This window comes from Gadus morhua, chromosome 16, assembly GCF_902167405.1.
Source record: "Gadus morhua chromosome 16, gadMor3.0, whole genome shotgun sequence".
Lineage (NCBI taxonomy): Eukaryota > Metazoa > Chordata > Actinopteri > Gadiformes > Gadidae > Gadus > Gadus morhua.
The window spans coordinates 3,778,243-3,796,925 of NC_044063.1; the positions used below are offsets into that span (position 1 = coordinate 3,778,243).

Below are 18,683 nucleotides of genomic sequence, written 5' to 3' on the forward strand. Positions count from 1 at the left end.
ATTCACCCAGACCACATTAAACAGGCAGTGCAGTTTATCAGCTACCCTGAAAATAACTAGTGGTCAGTTGACCAGCGGAGAACATGTAGCATTTTGATATAGAATATAGTCATATTATATAGGATATAGATGTAGAATATAGATATAGAATAAAGATATAAACTACATATAGGATAACGTTTGAAGTAGAATACAGAATATAAAAAATATAGACATAAAATATAGAGGTAAAATAAAGAATATAGGGGTTGAATATCGTATATATTTAGATTATATATAGTTGGTAAATATATATAAAGATACGATCATATAGATATATATTATAGAAATAGAATATATATATATATAGAGAGTTTGAATAGCCTACTAAATAAAATGCCTCAATGTGATTATCTACTGCCACATAGTGGTGAAAGTTGTGATCTGCATTACTTTACAAACATTTGGAATGTATTCATCAACACGTTTATTTTTTAAATGTACTAAAATACATGAACCCTCAATGGAGAACTTGGACAGGATACTGAGTATTTTTGTGCCCGTAAAAAAGGCTTCCGGAGGTCAAAATACACATTCTTCCTGATATATATTTATTCAACAAGATTCATATTCATACTCATAAACGATTGCTATATTGAGCAAAGTAGAGAGGTTGAAATCCATCAGAGCTGTACACATAGGCGTCGATTACGCCGGGGACGCGTCCCCTCCAGATTTCGTCAAGAATAATTTTGTGCCCACCACTTGAAAAAAAATGTATACATAAATAAATAAAACAAGTTGAATTATTATGGATCATTACACGGGTCTTCTCAATGCCGTAGAACGCTCCGTTCACTTGCATGGGCTCTTCACAACTTCGCTGTGAATGCTAGATATAAATTGACCGCTGTCAAGGAAAACAGGACTTTTTGCCTATAATGACGTCTTTGGTATCACTCCTCAAGTAGTCCGGTAACTTTTCAACCCCAGCGTCTTTTGTTGCCAAGCGACGTCAACGTCTTTGGCAGACTATTTCCACATCCAGTACATCCAGAATTCTTTAGCAGCGGGGATCATCCGACCCTCCTCGTCACCGGCTGGGGCGGGGTTCTTCTTCGTGGGCAAGAAGGACAAGTCCCTGAGACCCGGAATCGACTACCGAGGCCTGAACAACATCACGGTGAAGAACCGCTATCCCCTTCCACTACTCTCCACTGCCTTTGAGCTGCTCCAGGGGGCAACGGTCTTCACCAAGCTCGACCTGAGAAATGCCTACCATCTGGTAGGCATTATCTGTTAAATAAGTTTGTCTTTGTGTACCTGGACGACATCAAGATTTTTTCCCGCAATCTTGAGGAGCACGTCACCCACATCCGGTCGGTTCTCCGCCGCCTCCTGGACAACTCCTTGGATCCAGCCAAGGTCTCTGCTGTGACCTCCTGGCCGGCTGCGCCTTTTTCTCTCGCAGCCTAACCCCCTCGGAGAGAAATTATGACATTGGCAACAGAGGCCTATGAGGAGGGGCGGCACTGGCTAGAGGGTACCAGGGTTCCGTTCGTGGTTTGGACCGATCATCGTAACCTTGAGCATATTCAGTCCACCATGAGGCTCAACTCCAGACAGGCCCGCTGGTCACTGTTTTTCGACCTGTTTAATTTCACCCTGTCCTATCGTCCTGGTTCTCGTAATGTTAAGCCTGATGCTCTCTCCCGACAGTTCCCCGAGTGCCCCGACGAGACGGTTGAACCCTCCACCGGCGTACCAGCGCCGTACGCCGGTGCCTGTCTACCAGACTGGCCACAAGGTCTGGTTCTCAAACCGTAACCTCTCCCTTCAGTTGGACAGTCGTAAGCTGGCCCCCAGGTTTGTAGGCCCCTTCCCCATCCCTCGTGTCATTAACCCGGAGGCGGTACGCCGTCGGTTCCCTGGGTCCATGAGGATCCACCCGACATTCCATGTCTCCAGAGTCAACCCCGTCCAGGAGAGCACTCTGGCTCCTCCCGTTCCGCCTCCTCCTCCCCGTCAGCTCGTCGACGGCGGTCCGGTGTACACTGTCCGGCGCCTCCTTCACTCCCACCGCCGTGGACGTGGGGTACAGTACCTGGTGGATATCGACCCCTCGCCTGCCCGACTACCCGCCCGGCGACGGTACCCCCAGTCTACCTGATTGCCTGCCGGTTTCCAAACTCTTCTCTGTCCCCGTTTACTCTGCCTGCCCGACCTTGATCATCTGTGCGATCGATGAAACCTTTGGACTGCCCTGTCACCAGCAGTCTGTGCACTTGGGTTCTGCCTAACCCCCCCGTTACAGATTTGTGTTTTGCGGACGTCATCACGGGACACTTTGTGCGACACACTCACCTAGGGGGATGGACAGAATAGGAAGTAAGATGAATGAGAGACGAGGAGTGAAAGTGAGAGAGGGGGGGGGCTTGGGGGAGAGAGATAGACAAGGAAAAACAAAAGAGGGAGGGAGAGTGTGAGCAAGAGAGAAGGAAAGGGAGGGAGTTAGGGATAAGTACATGGAAAGGCTGCGTATCGTCCTGGTTGAGATAGAACGAGAAAGACGGATAAAAAGAGAGAGAGAGCAAGTGAGCGAGGCAGAGCTATGGAGAGAGAAAGCGAGGTTGAGATGTATACAGAGAGGTAGACGGACAGAGGGAGAGAGACAGTAGGGTCCAGGTTGATTTATTAAAGAGAGGAGCGGCAGGGAGTGGCGCGAGCAAGCTCTGATTAACCATGGAGAGAGAGGACATTATCCACTCTATTGTTCATCCTCCGAGAGAGTGACAGAGAGACAGAGAGAGATGAAAGGAAGGTGATATCATCATTCACATGTCCCTCAGCTCCACGATGACATCACAGCTCTCAGGCGGCGCATTATCGTCTACGCCGGCGGCTCCACAGCGCAATGCAATAGCTGCATGTAGCCTATAGAGGGTGCTATCTACCATACAAGTGGAGTAGGTTGCGCTCTCCTTGAAGACCTCCCCTCACATGTGTAGTACATTCAGGCAATGAGCAGGTGGTGTAGATTCAACTGAGTGCCGGCCATTTTTTATTTTTTTTAGGGGAGGCATATATAGCAGTTCAGGCTGTCACTGTCTGGCACACACCATTCCCACTCACTCCTATCAGATTTTGGTAGTGGTGGTGGTTGCCAGAATGTTATTACCTCGTCACCCAAAATGGCCAATGAATCATACAATAGCATGTAGATATAAAACCAATAGAGCTAAACGCATATCCTTCGTTTTTTAAACTTGGGTTAGGCTTGTGCATTTCAAGATTTGACCAGGATCCATTCATAGCACTACAATGTTACAAACTACATTACTTATCATCTGAATTAAGTATGCTTTACCACTCTGAGGTCGGGTCAGTGTCCCAAAAAAGAAGATGGAGACATTTTCAAAAACAGTTATCCTGGAAAGCAGATTTAACAAAGATTTAGAAGTTAAAAGTTGAATATCTAAGATAGTCTCTGAAGGGGCTTACCCAGGGACAGCATTGGGTCTTGGAGAGTAGACCAGAGAGTACAGGACCTGGTCTATCTGATCTGATCTGACGGGGGGATCCCACAGGACGTTGAGAAACTTTCGGTTCTCTTAGCGAGAGATGTGGGTGGATAGTGAAGGTCATCCTGCCCTTCATTTGCTTCCCTCTGTGTTGTCTGAGCCGAGCGAATGGTCAGAGCTGAGGTGTTTTGAAACACAGAAACAGGAAGTGACCGATGGGAAGAGAGGACAGAAGAATACGTTTACAAAAACTTTAAACTTCCTGTTGTTCTGGTTCATTTTGTGATTTTTGGTGGGGATTTGTGGTCCCACCATGCAGGCTGGAGTAGGCTTCACTTCAAGACTCATTCTTAAAATGTGTTCCTTTTTCCAACCACTTCTAGGTTTCCTCAAACTGTCCCGGGCTGGGAGTATCATTCTCAAATAGTTATTTATTTGCTTGGATTACACATCATTACCTCCATCACTCTGTCTGGTCATTCTGCACCCTGGTAGAAGACCCTTAGTTTGTCCTCTTGATCGTGCTGAAGATCTCAACCTAGATCTCACTCTCAACATCAATAGTCTAACTTTAATGGAAACTTTCAGCAGAAACAGAATTAATTTGCGGAACCCATTCACAAGAAGCATGAAGCACTTTTAACTTACAATATAACAGCTGTGCCTGCTGGTTCCCTTTAATAGCTAATTTCTTAGCAATTATATTTGCATATTGGCAGAAAGTTCTCAGAGTGGCAGGGCTAGATTAACAGGAACAACTTAAGCAACAACTAGAATTTTTACACGTGGTTTTGAGGTGTGGGCTCGGGGCATTTGTGTGTCTTAGTCAAGGATGGCTAAGTAAGAAATGGCTTCCTGTCTACCACCTCAACCCCAGTATCTGTATGGCCAATGAGAGAGAGAGAGAGTTTTGAGTTTTTAAAACCGCTTATTTATTTACATATTTTTACAAAAACAAAAACAAAGACACACACAACACACAATAAAAAAAATAAAAACAAAAAGAAAAAAGAAAAAAACAGAAGAGACAAAAACCAAAAACAAACTAAAGCAACTGATCTGTAAAGGTAATGTCTGGGTCTTTTATAGAGAAAAGGATGCCTTCACTGTCCCAAACACCTTTAAACGTATCCACATCCTCCATCTTTGCGTAATAATTATATTCAAACCGTATCCGGGCTCTAACAAGACACTTGAAAATTGACACACAATCACGTCTCTGGCCTCCATCTGTCGTTTCCCTCCTGCTTAAATAAATGGCCATCTTGGCTTGACCAAAAAGAAAATTCAGGAGCTTGCCTTTCTTCTTTTTGTTTTTCCTATAGGAGAATCCAAATATGAACAACTGTTTACTAAATTTTTCTTTGAACAAAGACACAACGGACCTCAGGTTTTGGAACAGTGGAATCAGTCGTGAACAGTCAACAAAGCAGTGAAAAATGGTTTCCCTCAGGTTACAGAAGAGACACTTATCTGACACACTAGGGTTTAGAATAGAGACAAAACCATTGACTGCTATGATTCCATGTAAAACACGCCAATGCAAGTCCCCAATGTTTTTTGTGACTGGAGCCTTGTACAGTGTACTCCATGCTGGTTTGACCTCAGCTTTTACTCTGAGATGATCCCTCCAGGGAGTGTCAGTCTTGCCTTTAAGTTTTTCCTTATTTAAAGCTTTCACACATCCCATGTAAAGGGACTTTCCACTCGCAGAGTCCATGGACATCCACTCCTGCCTGTCCAGCAGAGGCCCCAAAGCCTCACAGTCCTTCCCAAAAGGCCGGATGCATATCTTAGGGAAAGGGTCACTATGATCAGGTGTTAAGTCTCCTTTAAACCATCCAGTCAGAAGAGCTCTGTCTTCTGAGGACAAGGCCTTCTTAAAACCGTCCAGTCTACGTCCCACCACACGTGTGGATCGGACTGCCAGTCTTCCTGCCACGTTTTCTGCATTGTCCACCTGAGCACCAGCCAGCTGCAACAACTCCTGGACAGTTGTTATCTCCTTCTCCTTCAGTAATCCAGTCATGTTTGGCACCTCCTCCCATGCAGTCGCTAGACGAGCCCCCTTTAGAATGGGCTCCCTTAGCAGCCAGTACAAAGAGGATGTGGCTTCTAAGCAACCAGCCTCCATCACACTCCATGTTTTCAAAACACTTAGATAAAAAGGTGGCAAAACATTTAGATTGAAGCAAGAACAGTCCAGAGAAAACAACGTTTTTCCAAAACCTAAACCTCCAACCCAACCAAAAACAATTCCAGCTACTTGTCTCCACGGCAGATTTTGGGGTCCGTATAGAAAGCTTTGTAAAAACTGTAACCTGAAAGCTGCTTTCCTGCTTGCTAGACTTGCTATGCCCTGTCCTCCCTCTTCTTTAGGTAGAAATAATATGCTTTGTGGGACCCAATGGAGCTTGTCCCAAAAAAAGTCAACAATAATACTCTGCAATCTCCCCCAAAAGACCTGCAGGAGGCTCCAACACAGCTAGCTGGTGCCACAGAGAAGAGGCCACCAGGTTGTTAATAATGATTGATCTGCCTCTGTATGACATCCTGGGCAAGAGCCAGCGCCACCTCCCCAGCCTGCCCTCCATCTTCTCCACCACTCCCTCCCAGTTCCTTTTCTCTGCAGAGTCATCACCCAGTTGCACTCCCAGATACTTGATGCCATGTCTTTCCCAGAAAATCCCATCAGGTAACTTAGGTACCCTCCCATGCCAATTTCCACTTAAAAGAGCACTGCTTTTAGCCCAGTTGACCTTTGATGAAGACATATTTTCAAAGGACTCTATAATCTTCATTAATTTTTCCACATCACCATCATTATTTACTGCCACAATAATATCATCAGCATATGCCGACAGATGCAACGGTACACAATCTACAGACAGTTTTACCCCACTCAAGGCTTTCCTTATTTTTGACAAAAAGGGTTCTATAGCTAAGGAGTATAGCATGCCTGACAATGCACATCCCTGGCGAATACCTCTCTTGATTGCAAAAGAGGCAGTTAAGCCACCATTTATTTTGAGCACGCTTTCAATTTGATTATAGAGGACTTTAATCTTGTTGGTAAAAACAGGAGAGAAACCAAAAGCACCCAACGTTTCCCAAAGATACTGATGTTCCACTCGATCAAAAGCTTTTTCCTGATCTAGGGAAATCAGACCGAAATTCAAGCCTAAGGTTTTGGAGATCTGTAGGTAGTCTCTTATTAAGGAGATGTTGTCTTTTAGCGACCTGCCAGGGACACAGTAAGATTGGTCGATATGAATTACATTTCCAATTACTCTTCTCAGACGGTTTGCTAGTGCTTTTGATAAAATTTTATAATCCGCACATAGCAGACTGACCGGCCTCCAGTTTTTAATTTCTGACAGGTCTCCCTTCTTAGGTAGCAGAGTGAGGACTGCTCTACGACAGCTTAGAGGAAGCTTTCCTGCAGCCAAGCTGTCATTTATGACTTCTAGCAAGTCCACCCCGATCGTGGACCAAAAACACTGATAAAAATCCACAGGTAGACCATCAATTCCTGGGGCTTTCCCATTAGCTGTGCTCATGAGCGCCCCCTGCAATTCCTGCAGAGACAGTGGTTGCTCTAATCTAGCATTGTTATCTTCTGACAGCTGAGGGAGCTGGTCAAAAAACAACTCTCCTCTCTGGTCAAACTCAGTGTACTGACAGTTATAGAGCTCTGTGTAAAAATCCACAGCCCTCTTTCTTACATCATCCGACTGAGTGAGCTCTATGCCGTCAGCTGATTGAATACAATGAATTATTCTGTTTTGGCCATTCTTTTTTTCTAAATTAAAGAAAAATTTTGAAGGAGCATCCATTTCTACTAGGTTTCTAAACCTAGATCGGACCAAAGCACCCTGGGCCCTTACTCCCAGCAGGTCTGCCAAAACAGCTTTTTTGTCTTTGAAAGCTTTAAGATGTGATTGGTCTCCAGTAGAATTACTCAATTCCTGGAGCTCCACAATACTGGTCTCTAGGTTTTTAATAGATTGAGCCGCCTCTCGAGTAACATTTAAGTTGTACTGTATACAAAACTGCTTAACCCGCACCTTTCCTAAGTCCCACCATTGCTGGAGGGATGAATGTTCATGCTTCTTACACCTCCATTCTTCCCAAAGAAAGGTTAAGCATTTCTTAAAAGTACAATCATTCAAAAGTGAGATATTAAAGTGCCAATAGGCACTTTTAGGTTTAACCCTGCTTATAAAAACAGTTCCCACCAACAAAAAGTGATCCGAGAAACCTACTGGACTCAAAAAACATTTTTTAAAAATCTGCAAATGATGATTAAAACAATAAAAACGATCTAATCTAGCCAGAGTAATATAATTATCTCTGGCATGAGACCATGAATATTGCCTGCAGTTTCCATGTTTGGATCTCCACACATCACTCAAATCATAGGTTGCAATAATTCTTTTTAGAAACTTCCTTGACTGTAAATTTGGCTCCAAATGATTCCTGTCTAAATCATCCACAGTGCAATTAAAATCACCCCCTAGGATTAGGAAATCAGTTTGAGCACAGCCTGAAAGAGTGTCTGCTAATTTATTTAAAAAACAACATCTTTCTTGTGGGCTAACAGGGGCATAGACATTTAACAATGTAAAGGTGCTTTTTTCATATCGTGCAGTGACTTTAAGAAGTCTTCCCTTTATAATTTCTTCACAGTCAAACGATACTGGCAAAAAGTTTTTTGCAAAGAGAATTGCCACTCCAGCACTCAAATTGCTATTGTGACTAAAAACGATATTGCCATCCCATTCTCGTTTCCACTCGACTTCAATGTCCGCAGTGGTGTGTGTTTCTTGTAAAAAAGAAATGTCTATGCCCTTTAATTTTACAAGTTCAAAAAACAAAGCTCTTTTTTTAGCATCTCTTGCTCCATTTAAATTAAGAGATGAGATTCTAAAACTAGCCATCAGTACAGCAAGAGTAATGAAACAATAAAAAAGTATCTCCTTACTCTTGACCATTGCTGATTTCTGCGTTCACTCTTTGCACAATCTTTCTGAGTCTATACACTTCCGTGTCCATAAGACCATCAGCGCCTCTGTGTCTGATCAACCATTTAGCTGATTCAACAAACAAAGAGCGGTTTGGGAAAACCTCCCCTACATTGACAGCCCGTCGTCCTTTCATCTTCTCGAGGAAACTACGAATTTGCTCCAAACTGTAGCCATTGGCTTTCTGACCATCAGCTAAAGATGAATCAGATGACTCTAAATCACTATCTGTGTCAGAGCCTCCATTTGTCCCACTATCCTGCACTACCTTTTTTTTTGACCTTATCCCTTTTGCTTGTGACCTTGTCTTTCTCTTTGTCCTTGGCACTTTAAACAAATTTTCCTCATCTCTTGTTCTTGTCTCCCCATCAGTTGTTAAAATATCAACGTTCATTTCCTCTTCATCCTCTCCCTCAACACTAGTCTGAGTGGGTGCACTTATGACTATATTAGACGAAGAAGTAGAAGCAGAGGGCTGCCCTCCCTCCTGCTGAGAATCTGTATTTGGCCGCTGGGCTGCGGCCTCCTCTGACCCCCCCTCACTGCCTGCCTGCTCCCCTGTTTCGGCAGCCACCACCTCTGCCACTACATCTGACCTCCCTTCTTCCACATCTACAACCTGGAGCACTGCCTCTGCCACTACATCCTGTCTCTCTACTACTTCAGCCTGTCTCTCTGCCTGTGCAGCCTGTGGCTCCTGGGCTTCCACCCCCTGCCTCTTTTCTGGACAGCCTCTCGCCAAGTGCCCCTCTTTCCCACAGCCAAAACACTTCATTGACTCAGTGGTTACAAAGATGGTGTAGTCAAAGCCATCGACTTTAAACTTCATCACCACCTTCAATTCATCATTATATTCGTTTTTAAGGATCATGTATACCTGCCTTCTGAAACCCACTAAATGTTTTACACGAGCTGACTTACAGCCGGAGGAAAGAAACTTCATTGCTGACACAATTTGCCCATGGCGTGACAGCTCCCTTTCCAAAGCCTCGTTGCTAATAAACGGAGGCAGGTTCGATAGAATTACTTTTTTTGCAGGATTAACCAGCGGGAAAACACCAATATGCGTATTTCTCAACACAATTCCCCGCTCCACCACGGTGTTCACTTTGTCCAGCGTGTCTACAAAAATAACAATCGCGCTGTTCATCCTGGATGCGGCTTTCATGCTGTCATATCCCACCAGTTCACCCACTGCCAGACAGCACTCCTCTACGGAGTATTCCGCTCCAACAGGGACTTTAAGCCCATGTCGGCGGGTAAGATTTTTAAAAGCCCCGCTACCCTTATTACTGATGCCGGCGGCCACCGCGTCCATTGCGACCGGGTAAAGACGCGATCAGCGCCCCCCCCCGCCGCGTGAAAACCTCCTGGTGCTTAAAACAACGTGAGGGAAAGGGACAGTGACCAATTGTGAGAAAACACCGGTGTATATTTACAGATACCTTGCTTCGGAAGAAAAACCATCCACTCCAACACGCTCCACACACTCGCTCAGCAAACACTCACGCATGCGCACGAGAGAGAGAGAGAGAGATGAGGAGGGGTATGGAGACCAGTAAGACAGCAACTGTATGTACAGCTACAGTGATCTGTGGTGATGATGATGATGATGGTGATGATGATGATGATGATGTGTCTGGAAGATACTGAGAGAATTATTGAACTGCCCTCCACTATTTCCTGATTACAGGGACCTGAGTACACAGATGTGTGTTTAGGTCCAAGTCTTGAGGTCAACGATGTTAAAGATGCTAAAAGATGATATGTTTATATCAGTGATACAGCAGGATAATGCATGAGGAATTTGGATGATTCATATTACTGTTGACAGGGTTATGCACAATTTAAAGGTAAAGTGTGTAGGGTTTAGTGGTATCTAGTGGTCTAGTAATATTCAGTTGGTTATTCACCAACTGAATAACCCCCCTTTTTAATTAGTTACTTAATCTGATTGGTTGTCTGAGTTATTAGAACAATATATGGCTGGGCCCCTGTTTGGAAATTAAGCCAAACCAGTCACAAACCTAGAGATAAACTTTCCGAAGATATCATTTTAACATTTTATGAGACCAGCCTGCATGTTTCCACATTTTTCAAATACGTGTTTTTATGTATCATTTAGGTTATTTCTTAAACAGAACATAGCCTGGAAGCATGAAAAACACCATAAGCAGTTTAACTTACTCACTAAACATCATATACAAGCACTGAAAGAAGATTATGATAATAAAAAGCACACTTCTCGCGAGACATGTTTTCAAACACATTTGACCCTAATGCCGAAACACACGTAATATTACATTTTCCACTGAGAATAAAATAAATGTGAACCATGTTTGGTTATCAGTGATTGCGGCTCCCACATCATCCAACAAAGCAATTATGATAGCAAGCGTTTTTTTTCTGGCAAGAAGAATATTCTTAGTGACTAACAAACAAAACAAACTATACAAATGCTGAACGAAGATTATGACAATAACATACAATTGTATTGCTAGAAATTGTATTAAAACCCATTTAAAGCTGAATCTATTTAAAAATAATGCATTTTCTGGGACATATATTTGATGGTGGTATACAACTCTGACATCAGTTTACTGTCGCTGAAAAGTAAAAAAAAACATAGAGAAGTTAAGCAACTCTAAAAATTCTACACGGTTTATAAATGACTTGATGAGGAAGTCTCAAGCCACAAAGATTATCTTTGGAGAACTATCAGGAGTGCTTACTCAGGGACAGCCTTGGGTCTTTTAAGGTTGATGGCAGAGTAAAGGACCTGCTCTGTATGATCAGACTCTACCAGAGAACCAGCAAACCCACCAGCCACTTCCTGGTTCTTAGAGCGAGAGATGTGGATGCTGGCATAGTGAGGGTCATCCTGCTCTTCTATTGGTTCTCTCTGTGCAGCAGAAGCCGAGCGATTGGTCAGAGCTGAGACGTTGTCATACACAGGACACGGAGGAGACTGACGGGGAGAGAGGACAGAGTAGTACATTTAGAAAACACTTTACTCTCAAATGGCTCTTCAGAAGCTCATGTTTTTATGGTTCATTTAGAGACCGTTGCCGGTGACTGAAGTGGTTCCACAGTGAAGGCCGCTGCAGGTTTCACTTTAGGACTTTCCTTCTTGAACATATTCCTCTTTCTAATCATTGCTAGGTTTCAGTGGCAGTTGAGCTTATAGGATTGTTCTTAAACGTGGAAAAATCCACATCTTTGTTTGCTTGGATTAGACATCAATAACTTCTAATACTACTCATATACTTCTCATTCTGCTCACTGGCAGAAGTCTCTCAGTTTGTCACCTTGATCTCAGCCTAGGTCGCACTCAATATATATATATTAGTGCTGTCAGTTAAACGCGCTATTAACGACATTAACGCAAACCAATTTTAAAGGTGTTAAATTTTTGGAACTCAACCACATCACAGTGGATTTTTTTTTCTTTGGGTCCAAACAAAGAAGCAGTAGCCTGACTGCTATGTTCAAGGCAATATGTTTGTATGTTCATCGTTTAATTGCACTATAGGCTTTTTTTGTATCGTCCTGCCTGCCTGCCACCCGCTAACCGTGACAACTTGTCTGGGATGGTACTCGTAAAGTTATTTATGGTATAATTGTATGACCACGGATATCAGCAATGGCCTTGCCCACAATTTAATTTGCCACATAACGTCAGCTACAGCTGTATGGGTAGTCAACTTATTTAATGATAAATTAGGAATTCTAGCAATTAGAAATGTAACAATAAGTTAACAAATGTTGATGCTATTTCATTAGAATGAAATGAACGTGAATAGACGTGACTAAACAAAAGGTGAATAGAACTTTAATGCATAACCTCGTCCATGAAAACGTTTCTATCTAAGAGTCACGTTAGTATTATAAAAAAAGCATTCATGCAATTTGATTTTGATCCCCTTGCGTGGTGGTTCCCCTTTAAAGCTAATCTCTTGGGCATTGTGTCTGCATATTGTATCTACTCGGGCTATTTCCACTACCCAGCAATGGATAGTGGAAGGAGTAAAGGAGACATAGTAAGAAGTAGCTTCCTGTCTCTCACCTCCTGCCTGGTATCTGGCCTTCCTCCCTGGCCACGCGCTTTCCTAGAAGCCCTCTTTCTTCTGGGGAAGAGAACAGAGAGATAAGAAGAAGAAGAAGAAGAAGAAGAAGAAGAAGAAGAAGAAGAAGAAGAAGAAGAAGAATGAGAACTAACCTCATCCAGAGGAAGATGAGGAACAATATGGTGGCCAGTAAAACAGCTACAGTTCCTGCAGCCACAGTTGTAGGTAATGATGATGGCGTGGCTGAAACACAGTGATTTAACACTTGATTCATGTGAAGGATGAAATACTGTCCATATATATATTAGAGGCTAGATTTAAACAAATTCCAATTGATGAAAATAAATTATGGATGCTCTTACTCTAGAGTACACTGGAGATACATATAACTAGAGTGCTTGTACAGCACCAAAGTTAATAAAAAAGATAATTTAAGTCAATCACAAATTGAATAGAGCCGTTGCATGAGTCTGTGTCTTACTATCGATGGTGCTGGTACTCAGGTATTATTCAAGTGTTTGGTCAGTCTTGAAACAATGTGCTATTTTAAAGGAACAATTACCTGCCACATTAAGGAACATCAAAGTTGAATTCTTAAGTCCAACTGCATTACGAGCTTCACAGTAATAATTTCCTCCAAGCTCAGGTGTGATGTTACTGATGGTGTAGTTCTCTCCTAATTCCTCCACTGAGCCTCCATGTTCCCTGAACCAGGTGTAGTCAGCTGCTGGGTTGGCATCACTGCTGCAGCTCAGAGTCACTGAACCTCCCTCCTTTATTTCACCAGGGGGTCTCACGCTCACTGAGGGGGTCTTTGGAGCGTCTGTCATAAGCACAATGATATATATTCACATCCTAAAGATAAGAAACCGTGTACATAACTGCAATGTCAGCGGGAAACATAATGATATTTCGATTAATATAATAACACTGTGACTCCTAGCCTCTTAAGACCCGGCAGTATTTTGGTTTTTTTCGCCTATACACATACCCAAATGGAAAAGCTTATAACACAGTAACCCTAAGTCCTAGATGGATGTATGATACTTCATTTGAAAGCTGACAAGCTCTAGTTTCTGTAGATATGTATTTGGCATGTATCATACACACAACCTAAATGACATCAGTTCAGACATGGCTCTAAAGCAATAATTTTGTCTTCGAAAATAATAGCTCATAATTGAACTACAATAACTAGGATGTGCTTTATATGTAAGGCATATGGCAATATGCCAAATACCTTCTACATCATGCCAACTACACCTGGAAGAAATTTTGGAGTTCTAGGCCTAAACCTTGGGGAGTTAATGGAGTTTTTATGGTGTGTTGTCACTGGCGGCACAAACCTCTCCAAAATGTCTCCAAATGGCCAAATTGTGCCAAATGCATTTACTCTACTTCTGTGACACTGGAAACATTACTGAAGCATTTTGGTGACTATAAAACCTTTCTCCGTGATTCAAAACTAAAATTCTTTCACACATTCATATTGAGATATTGGCCATATCATGAAAATATGACAAGAACTAAATATGAACAATATATGCGCAAAATATGCGCAAAGTGAGTCGTCTTCCGTGTTGACGCAGCTTTATATCTCGGCTCATACGTATCACAGCTGGACACGCCTAGCAGCGTTGGAAAGGTAAACTCATTGGCTAGAAGCCCAAGTGATTGACATATCAATAGCCAATACGCTGTCCCTATACCAAAGCCGCGTAACAAAGTAAACAAAGCCCATTGGCCCTTCGAACTGGGAGCGCTCCATCTACTTCACGGGCTGTACCGGAGTGAAAACTGAACAGAAAAAGACGGGGACACTTTTATTTTGTAGCCAGCAAAGTGATGAAAACAAGCATATCCAACAACTGCATGCTGGAGCTAGAGAAAATATCGATACAGCTGCGAACGTCTGTATGTTAGTTGACGAACAAAGTTTGGAGATGGTAAACAAATGGACTTTACACGACGATATTCACAAGCTGGAATAATTTTATGAAAAACCATTTGGATGCTTTTGATCAGTGGATTCTCACGGACAATTGGAATATAAATAATTGAGGAATGGACACATATTACGGTTCTCAGATTGCTTCAAAGGTAGGGAGTCACTCTGTTTTCTGGCATTTCCGGTTTACCATGCTGGTTAATATCAATATTAAAGGTTTTGTGCTCATGATTTATAAAAAAAAACAACCGGATGAATAAATTGTGGAGATTCTACCCTTTCTAACGATGTATAGAATGTCTGTAATGATGAAAGTTGAAGCGGGTTATGTCGCTGCGTAGTGGAAACATGTGGTCAACATCACAAATCGCCCACCGGTGGGCGAATGGGTCTTAAGAGGCTAGGTTACCAGGCATATAGCAATATATGAATAGCAGCTAAACAATTTGCAATACTGGATATAGCAAATAGTACCGTTTTCCTTTGTTAGTGACAATAGGAGCAGGGGTCGCTTCCAACCGTGTATGTTGGAGTCCTGCTTTGGATATATATTTGTTTCCTTGATTTGAACAGATTTCCTTTGCAGCTTGACCTCCTTCCATTCATGTTAATAAATTATTTTACTTTACCAAAAATATCAGCATTTATGTTGTCTTCCCTTTCCCTAGCGAGGAACGTAACATTATTATTGTTTTTTGCACCCACACAGGACATCTATGAAAACCGAGTTGGAGCCCAGATATCCATATTGGTTCTCTGCTTGGCAGCGGTACGTTCCCCTGTCTTTAGAGCTGACTGGGTCCAAGGTATAAGGTCGCCTTGGTTCCCAGAGCAGAGGTTGGTTGTCCCTGAACCAGGTGTAGTCAGCTGCTGGGTTGGCATCACTGCTGCAGCTCAGAGTCACTGAACCTCCCTCCATTATTTCACCAGGGGGACTTGATATCACAAATGTGGGGTTAGGCCTTAAAAGGCCCATCACCTCAAACATGATGTGAATGATGATATAAAGAAGATGTTTTTACAGAGTAAATGGAATGCAGGACGAATTGAGATGGTTCATCTTAATTTTGACATGGTTGTACAAACTTCAACATCTGTGTTATGATGTTATCCTGTTTGTTCTTTTACTCACATTTCACATCAATAGAGATGGGGGACGAAGTTTTTGTCCCTAGGTCATTCTTAGCTGTGCAGAGATATTGTCCAGAGTCAGAAGACTGGATGGGATGAAAGGAAAGCTGTTGTCCTTGGACACTGTGTCCGGGGGAATGATCTGTAGGAACCTTGGTCCAGGTGTACTTTGCTACTGGGTTGGCCTCGCTGCTGCAGGTCAGATTCACTGAACTGCCCTCCTTTATTACACCAGGGGGAGTCCATCCCACTGAGGGGGTCTCTGGAGCGACTGTTGACAGTTATATTTCATTAGTTATTGAACAAATGTTATTATTAACAAATGGTATCAGTAGTACCAGTAGCCTACCCTGTACTACTGGTAGGCCTACCCTGAGGCTGAAGCCTGCTTCAACATGGACGATAGTTCTTCATTAATACTTAAACTGCATGTACTTTGTTACACTAAAGACCCATTACGTCTAGCCTAGGTGTACTGTGGCGCTCTTACACACTGATGGAGAGGGGAGATGTTCGGATCCTCGAACAGCACATGAAGACCTGTATTCAGAGTTAATGTCGAACCAGTCCAACCTTCCGTGATTTGGTTGAGTTCCATCCCTGTACCAGATGTATGTAACATAACCAGTACGATGACACATACTGTGACATTCCAGCCGTACCCTGTTAGGACTGGAAGGAGGAATGACCACTTTCACCTGGAGATCTGGACCAGGGAAGAAATTACACAAAATGAATAAAAAAAATAGGGTTAGGGTTATAATAAAAAAAAAAGCTTGTGCATACGCAGACATGCAAACACGCACACGCATACATGCACACGCACACACACGCACACACACACACACACAGACACACGCACACACACACACACACACACACACACACACAGACACAGACACAGACACACATGCACAAACAGTTTAATAGATTCATTAGCGATCAATGTTTACCTGTCACAGATAACTTCACTCCAGGGGCACCACTATATTTCCCTCCTTTGTTTGTTGTAATCCTAAACTTGTACTCAGCAGAGTCACTCTGTGTCAGGTTTTTGATTCTCAGTGTACAAGTTCCAGTACAGCTGCTGGAAGGCCAGATACAGCTGTGCTCAACACAGCTGTATTTAACACGACCTGTATAGTCTGTATCATCTCTCAGATCAACTGGCTTATTGTGTTTGTTAGTAAACCACCATTTTTTCTCCACTGTATTTGCGTAAGGGTATTTATAATTGCAGCGGATGTCAAATGTTGATCCTCTCAAAGCGCAGATATTACTAGATGGGTAAGTAACTGCCCAGTTAGGGTCACCCTGTAATGCTGTAAAAAACCAACACATTGACAATGATGATTAGGATGAAATGCATGATCACAAGATACAGATGAGATGGAGGCTAGGTGCAGCTCTGACTAGAGATACATGCTGAACACTGAGCTGTCAGAGTAACGTTCAAAAACATAATTTGACACCAACATTATGCAGCTAGTGAAGAGCTAGTGATACCCCTAGTGATAAACACAGTGAGACAGCTAGTGAAACTCCTATAGCTATAGCATGGAGCCATCATCTCACATCTCATCAAGGGATTCAGGGCACAAACACACAATACAAGGCAGGTGACCAATGCTGACTTCTAACATAACTTCACAGTCTCACCTAAGACTAAACTTTAAATAGGAACTAAATTAACCCGTCAATGTTGTACTGAACACATTGACGGGTTCATTTGGTCAACAAGCCTGTTTAAAATCTCAAATGCAACGCTACAATATTCAGTAAAAAATAACATATTTGTTATTTAAAACCAGTCAATACTCTAGATGTCATTAGATAAATTCACAACATGTTGTTTCACCCTCTCTTCATTCGGGTTGCTTGTCATGTTACCCTTTGAAACAGATCAACTTAATGTTCACAACGTAAATGTACAAACCTGGTACTGACAGAAGTAAAGCTACAAAGCCTCTTGCAGCTGTTCTAAGATTCATAATTTGTTTCTCTGAGGGCGTTGTTCTACAGATATAAACAAAATATGTATTAATTTAAACTAACAAAATACATAGTCCTACTTTTTGTATTCATTTTATCCCATTAATTGGTTATTGTGCTTGATACAGGAATGTTACTTTCTTAAATAAACAAGTACAATTCAAGTAAAAAATATTCTTACCGTAGAGGAGGTAGCTGATGTGACAGAAAAAGTCAGTGGAAACGTCTTTGCCTGCAGTTTAAGATAATAACTCGAACAAATGTGTTCAAGCTCTTCCTTCCTCTTTACACAGTTAATATGAACTGCATGAATACCGTGCACTGCTGGGCCTCAGAGACAAATGCAAAGTAGGAAGAGGATATTCACCCAGACCACATTAAACAGGCAGTGCAGTTTATCAGCTACCCTGAAAATAACTAGTTGTCACCTACAGTTGACCAGCGGGGAACATATATAGCATTGATGTATGAATATAGTCATATTATATAGGATATAGATGTAGAATATATAGAATAAAGATATTTGATATAGGATAACGTTTGATGTAGAATAAAGCCTACAGAAGATATAGAATGTAGATATAATATATAGAGGTAAAATAAAGAATATAGGGGTTGAATATCGTATATATTTAGATTATATATAGTTGGTAAATATTGATAAAGGTACGATCATATAGATATATATTATACTTAAAATGCGTCAATGTGATTATCTACTGCCACATAGTGGTGAAGGTTGTGATCTGCATTACTTTACAAACGTTTGGAATGTATTCATCATCAACACGTTTATTTTTTAATTGTACTAAAATACATGAATACTCAATGGAGAACTTGGACAGGATACTGAGTATTTCTGTGCCCGTAAAAAAGGCTGCCGGAGGTCAAAATACACATTCTTCCTGATATATATTTATTCAACAAGATTAACATTCATACACATAAACGATTGCCCTATTGAGGAAAATAGAGAGGTTGAAATTGATCAGAGCTGTACATTATCAATATCAGAAAAAAA

The 18,683-nt window shown here is 42.1% G+C and overlaps 1 protein-coding gene across 20 annotated transcripts in view; it reads right to left on the reverse strand.

Moving 5' to 3' along the window:
• Positions 1 to 10,604: 10,604 nt before the first annotated feature.
• LOC115560660 (sialoadhesin) overlaps positions 10,605 to 18,683 on the reverse strand; it is a 265,788-nt gene continuing 257,709 nt past the window's right edge. For 19 of the 20 annotated variants that reach the window (XM_030380082.1, XM_030380091.1, XM_030380083.1 and 16 more), the window contains 3 exons: positions 12,591 to 12,651; positions 11,257 to 11,492; positions 10,605 to 11,130 (listed from right to left, as the gene is read on the reverse strand). In XM_030380082.1, the coding sequence (XP_030235942.1) occupies positions 11,061 to 11,130; positions 11,257 to 11,492; positions 12,591 to 12,651 (367 nt within the window). In that variant the 3' untranslated portion in view covers positions 10,605 to 11,060. Of the gene's footprint in view, positions 11,131 to 11,256; positions 11,493 to 12,590; positions 12,652 to 18,683 lie in introns of those variants that run through there. The other variant, XM_030380094.1, reaches the window with a different exon arrangement.